The 6,679-nt window shown below is 44.0% G+C and overlaps 1 protein-coding gene across 1 annotated transcript in view; it reads left to right on the top strand.

The window, feature by feature from the left end:
- znrf3 (zinc and ring finger 3) overlaps window positions 1-6,426 on the top strand; it is a 74,754-nt gene extending 68,328 nt beyond the window's left edge. The window contains exons 3-8 of the mRNA XM_053653781.1: window positions 600-674; window positions 1,166-1,297; window positions 2,179-2,286; window positions 2,396-2,563; window positions 3,995-4,097; window positions 4,186-6,426. Of these exons, the coding sequence (XP_053509756.1) occupies window positions 600-674; window positions 1,166-1,297; window positions 2,179-2,286; window positions 2,396-2,563; window positions 3,995-4,097; window positions 4,186-5,795 (2,196 nt within the window). The 3' untranslated portion in view covers window positions 5,796-6,426. The remainder of the gene's footprint in view (window positions 1-599; window positions 675-1,165; window positions 1,298-2,178; window positions 2,287-2,395; window positions 2,564-3,994; window positions 4,098-4,185) is intronic.
- Window positions 6,427-6,679: the final 253 nt, after the last annotated feature.

The raw sequence follows: 6,679 nt of genomic DNA, 5'->3' as shown, positions 1-6,679 counted from the left end.
TGCCAGTGCTCTCCTCCACACGCTCCAACTCTCTCAATCACACACACACACAAGCATTCTCCATCAAGCACTCCAAAGTTCTCCATCACACTCCAAAGTTCTTCATCATGCACACAACCTCTTGGAGCACTGTTTTTCTGTTGTTGTTGTTGTTGTTGTTGTTTGCTTCTCCAAAGTCTAACACGGAGGACACTTTATTGAGGTTCCATGTTTACCTGCCTTGAGTTAAGGAGGTCCCCCGTCCTCCCCGTCCTCCCCCCCAATATTATCTTTTCCTTTTTGATTTATGAATCTGTCAATCTCATTAAAATATCACTTTGGCCACATCACACCATATAACACTGAAAGTGGACGAGGTTGCCATGCTAAGTCATTAGGTGAAGAGTGCCCTCTAGTGGCTATGAGGAGAACACGCAGATGGATGGATCCTTTACACTTACAGGGTTAGGTGTTGGGTCAGGTGAGGTTCTACTGAAACTCCAGTGAGTCTTTGTACAGCTCAGTAAAATGATGGGATATAGCGATTTTTTCCTGTACATCATGTAAATGATTATTGGCCAGCAGTGCTACTAATTTCATTTTTCCTTCTCGTCACACAGGCGAAGAGGGCGGTGCAGAGAGGGGCTACAGCCGTGATCTTCGACGTGTCCGAAAATCCAGATGCCATCGATCAAGTGAGTCAGGAAACTTTTTTCTTTACTTTTGCTTCGTTTCCCCTCCTTGCTGTAAAGTTGCGATGAATAGAACGCATAGCTGCATACCTCTCCCCCGCCCCCCCCCCCCTTTTCCTATGTCTTTCATCTTTTTATTCCTTGATCCCTTCAGTTTTCCTTCCCCAAGTTTTAGGTTAATCCCTCTCATATCCTCTCGTGGTTTTCCCTTCTCTTTCTCTTTCCATGTTCCCTTTCTCCTTCCTCCCTCTCACGCTCTCTTTCTCTTTCCATGTTCCCTTTCGCCTTCCTGTCTGTCTCTTGCGCTTGCTGTCTCGCTCGCTCTCTCTTGCTATCTCTCTTTCCATGTTCCCTTTCTCCTTCCTGTCTGTCTCTCTCGCTCTCTCTCTCTCTCTCTCTCTCTCTCTCTCTCTCTCTGTTTATGGATGTCTTTGTATTTTGTACGTCTAAATTCTCTCTCTAAATGATTCTTTTTCTCTGTTTCTCTTGTCCAGCTTAACCAGCTCTCTGAGGACCCCCTGAAGAGGCCGGTGGTCTACGTTAAAGGAGCCGATGCTGTTAAACTGATGAACATTGTAAATAAACAGAAAGTGGCACGAGCCAGAATCCAGCATCGGCCTCCGAGGGTAAGACACCTAAAAGCCCCATCACTTTATCCGAATCACTTTATCCGAATCACTTTAATAGATTCACATTTATTTTATAAAAATCACTTTATCAGAATTGGAATTATTGTATTATTATTATTATTATTATTATTATTATTATTATCATTTGTTAATTTGTCAGAGTAACTTTATTAGAATCAGAATAAACTTATTAGATTCTCAACTATTTTATAAGAATCACTGTATCAGAATCAGTTTATCAGCATTGGAATCATTTTATTACATTCTTAATTGTTTTGTGAATCATTTTATTTGATTCAGAATCACTTGGATTCCAAACCACCTTATCAGAATCATTCTATCAGGACTGGAATCACTTTATTACATTCTCCGTTACTTTAGAGCATCATTCTATCCAAATCAGCTGATCAGAATCACTTGAGCAGTATCTGATTCAGTTATTTTATATGAATCACTCACTAATGGAATCGCCTTTTCCGTAAATAGTTTGTCAGAATCGCTTTATTAGAATCAGTTTATCAGAATTTTATTCGATCCTTAATTATTGTGTCAGGATCATTTTTATTTGAATCTGAATCACTATTAGTTTCTAAATCATTTTATCAGACTCGTTGCATCAGAGCTCGAGTTGCTTTATTAGATTCTCAATCACTTTGAAAGTCAGCTCACTCGGGTTAGTGGGATTCAGATTTAATATCACCTCTGTGTACAGTTCACGGTGTTCGACATGTTTCTGTTTCCCAGAATAATAATAATTCAAAAACTAATCTTCAACCCTGGCCTTTGCATAATACTGTATATTAAACTATATATAAACTACTCAGGATTCTGTCAGTAAGCGGTTCTTATTTATTCTGTTGTTGTCCTTTTGCTTGCAGCCCACTGAGTATTTTGACATGGGGATTTTCCTGGCGTTCTTCGTAGTGGTGTCTCTGGTGTGCCTCATCCTCCTCATCAAAATCAAGCTGAAGCAGAGACGCAGCCAGGTACCTTCGACACGATTAAAACACAAGTCCGGTTTCGCAGCGTATATAAAAGTCAAAATCCTGTTTCTTTTACACATCCTTTATCTTCTCACTTCCTTTTTCCATCCAGAGCTCTATGAACAGGATGGCCATTCAGGCTCTGGAGAAAATGGAGACCCGAAAGTTTAAGGCGAAGGTTAAAGGTCAGCGCGAGAGCAGCTGCGGCGCGTTGGATTCTCTGAGCAGCAGCTCGACGTCGGACTGCGCCATCTGCCTCGAGAAATACATCGACGGAGAGGTAAAGGTTTTACGCACGTAGGACTGCGAGCGCGCCGCGTTTTGCCCTGTCACAGCCGTCCCGGAGTCGATGAGGGCGGAGCTTCGCTTAATCTCTTTCCTTTGCGAGAGCAGCTCAATTAACTAGCCGGGAACTAGTGACTCAAATAAACTTGTCTTAGAATACTAGTAATACGTAGTATTAATTTACTAACCTTTTTTTAAATTTTATTTTAATAGTGTAAAGAAAAATAAAATCTGTCACCATATCCTGCTCTTCTCGGTCAATCAGGACACAGATAAAAGCTTGGCCAACTGTTTCTAGAAAGTTCTAGGAATTTTCGATTTTGGAAAAGCTTCATATATTAAAAAATAAAATAAAAATAATAATAATAATAATAATAATAATAATAATAATAATAAAGAACAGGCCTGTGAGCAAGTAATACTACTTTGCTGTTCTTTTTTTTTTTTTTTTTTTTTTTTAATGGATTTGGCTGATGTTATACAAAGCAACTTATAAGTGCAGCAGATTCCAGTTGAACATTTTTATTATGAAAGTGTAAAGGTTGAAAGGTCAATCTTTTGACTCTTGTAATTCAGTACGTTTAAACGCACTCCACATCATCTATTTATACTATTTATATTACATCTATCTATTTACACTATTTATACAGCACGTGTTGTACGTTTTAAGGTGCATTAAAGTACAGGAAAGACCCAGACAAACAGGAAGAACAATTATACCAATTATAACAATTATATATTAAAGAACAAACTGTGTCCTCGTGCCAGTTTTGCCACTCCAGTCATCCGAGGACAAACGTGTCACTGAGTTCAAACCGTTTTTTTGGTTTTTTTTTTGTTTTGTTTTTTTTGGTCTTGTGGGTTGTGTGTCCTACTAAATAAAAACAAGCCACAAAGCAGGGCGCCTGGGTAGTGCACAGGAAGTGGGCTTATAAAAGACTCAAAGGGAACAAAAGAGGAGGTTTTTTTTTTTTTTTTGGTTTTTTTTTTTTGCTTCAGCGATGAATAAAAGCAACAAAAGGCCGGGCGGAAGGGAGAAGACATGATTCATCAGGAGGGGGTTGGTGATGACCTTAGCAGTCCACAGACACAACTCCACTGTTACAGTAGAGCACAAGTTCACAGCTCTAGTCCTGGAGCACTCCCTTGTCCTGCTCCCAATCCACCTGATTCAACAAATCAGTTCATCGACGTTTGAAATGTACAGGACGAGGGGTTCCCCTAGAACCATGGTTGGGAACGTGTGCCGTAGAGGATTCAGGACTTTTGCAGCATTTTTAGAGCTTAGTTAGTTGTGACATAATCAAATGTGGGATTTCCGTGGTGGGATTTCGAGACCAAGTCTAAGGCCGGGATTTAGGCAAATACGGCTGCGGATTATAAAAAGACCCTCCTGATTTCCTTCTTACCTTCTTGTCCACTTCAGGAATTGAGGGTGATCCCTTGTGCGCATCGTTTCCACAAGAAGTGCGTGGATCCATGGCTTCTGCAGCATCACACTTGTCCACACTGCAGGCATAACATCATCGGTGAGCTTGTAAATCTAAATCTTGTACCTGTTACTTTTTTCGTATGTGTATACAAAAATTAACTTTTGTTCCTCCCCCACACACACAGAGCAAAAGAAAGGAAACCCTGGCCCCGTGTGCATGGACCCGGGGAACCCGGGGCTCCACAGTCGGCAGCCAAGGGTGGTTCTCCCTGTTCACTATCCGGGAAGAGTGCATCGAGCTGGGCAAGTGACGGCGTTTCCAACTCGTACTAGCATGGATACCCACGGGAACCCAATTACTGTATTAACAGTGGACCAACATCCGGATCAGAACCTTTACCCCTCGCAGTCAAATTTCATTCGGAGTTACCATGGTATGAACCCTCATCACTGCACCCTAGAGCATCGAGCACTTCCTTACCCTCAACCGCATGCCTTCAAACGCCCCAAATTTCCTCGCAACTTCTCTCGTGCCTCTTGTTTCTCGCAGTACGAGACCATGTATCAGCACTACTACTTCCAAGGCTTGACGTTTCCCCAGCAGGAAGGTCAGCCCGGTGGCACGAGCCACAAGGGCCACGCTCGATCCTTCCAACCTGGACTTCTTTACCCAACTTTGGTGCACATGGCAGCACCTTCCTCTTCTCGTCTGGTGGACTCTGGAAGCGCCTCGGGGCTCGGATGTTACCACGGACACGGACGATCCGTGTGTAGCGGGTATCTCGCGGATTGTCCCGGCAGCGATAGCAGCAGCAGTAGCAGCAGTTCAGGACGATGCCATTGCTCTTCCAGTGATTCCATGTTGGATTGCACGGAAGTGAGCAACCAGGGCGTTTATGGAAGCTGCTCGACTTTTCGAAGTTCTCTCAGCAGCGACTACGATCCGTTCATCTATCGGAGCAAAAGTCCCTGCCGGGGGGCGGCTGGAGAATCCGGTTCAGGACTACCAGCGACGTCGTCCGTTAGTGACGATATTTTGGCTCCTGTTTCAGGAGGTACAGACTTCGTTCCGCCTCCTGTAGGACCGTGCTACAATTCGGGGGACCAGCTATCGAATTGCAGCGTTGAGCCTAACTGTAGTAGCCACTCGTCACTGGAAACCAGGGAAATCACTAGCACTACCTCAGCCACAGCCCTAGAGGGAACCGTGGAGCATTGTGTGGAACAAGGGGCGGCATGTAGCTGCTGTTTTGAGGTTCCTCCGCCGAATGTGGAGCGTAAAGGACAAGAAGGAGCAGACGGGGTAGGACGTTGCCGCCGAGGCGCCGAGCCTCAAAGCGTGTCCGTTGCTTCTGCGCAGAACTTTTACGCCGCTAGCAACGAGCTGATGTCACCTGCCGAGCGTGCTAGCTACGACGGACTGCCTTGCTGCTTCTACACCGAAATGAAAGTACACCGAGGAAGCGTCGGACGTTACGCCGAGGATTATTCCGTAAACGTACACTACGCCCAAACGGACAGCGACGGCTGCTCGGGACAAGGATGCTGCGAACTCACTCAGCGAATACCCATAATCCCTGAGGACACGGACTGCGAATTGGGTCTCGTTTCCGAGCCTCAAACAAACCTTCTAACAGGACAGAACAGGACTTCCTTAGACACTAATCAAGGGTTTTTCACCTCAGGACAATACAGAGGTCAAACATATCAACAGCAACAAGACGAGGAAGCGAGAGCGCTGTTTTCCGCTCAGTTTAAATTGAGCAAATCTACAACCGAGGGCTCTGGATTGTAAAGGGTGAGGGGTTGGGGGTTTTGTTTAGGGGGGAGGACTAGAACGGTCTCACGATTACCGAGTTCATACGAATTTGCACGTATTACGAGTTGTGAACGGCCAACATTCATTTAAGACGGGGGCGGAGTTATCAGTCATAGCTTTTTCTTACGAATTCGGTCGCGAGAGTCTTTGCCGCCGTTAAAAATTCATCTCGCACGTCTCAAAGTGTACTCCTGAAACGGAAATCATTTCTCTTCGCTTGAAGTGCGGTTTCATTTTTAGTCGACGCTCTTCATTCCCGTGGGCTTCAGAATCTTAGCCACACCAAGTATTTGAAAAAAATTTTTTTAAAAGCAACACAAGGGGTTTTAATTCCACACGTCAACAGGGTTTATCGACGTTTAGGGTACGGTTAATATTAAAGAAAGCACGTGGCTTGTTCTGGCTACAATTTGGAAACATTGTATTTATTTAATTTTTTTTTTTAGGCCACCTTTCACAGCTGACGGTTTAGGTGTACGAGTACTTCGTCGTTTATAATTATTACGGTCAGGACCGCGTGACATGTCAGCTAGCTAGATCATCATCACTTAGGTAAATAAAACCAAAAGCGAACGTTTCAGAGGAAGCTGGGCGTGGGCTGTTTCCGGGGGGGGGGGGGGGGGAACTTGAACACGTCCGTCACGTCGTCCCATCTCACCTCGTCCTCTCCTTTCTCTCTCAGGGTCACTGCCTCATTAGTACAGAAACAGACCAAGATTAACACTTTTTTTGTTGTTGTTGTTTTATTAATACAAGCAGGAGACTACTGAGCTGTCTGTACTATACACCAAAGTTTAGCTAGTCTCCGACGTGCAGTTCAACAGTTTATAGAACAAGAAATTATAATGAGCAGATTATTC

The sequence above is a fragment of the Ictalurus furcatus genome, chromosome 22 (genome assembly GCF_023375685.1).
Source record: "Ictalurus furcatus strain D&B chromosome 22, Billie_1.0, whole genome shotgun sequence".
Lineage (NCBI taxonomy): Eukaryota > Metazoa > Chordata > Actinopteri > Siluriformes > Ictaluridae > Ictalurus > Ictalurus furcatus.
The sequence above is the reverse complement of the archived record's forward strand: the minus strand, read 5'-3'. Positions and strand labels throughout refer to the sequence as shown.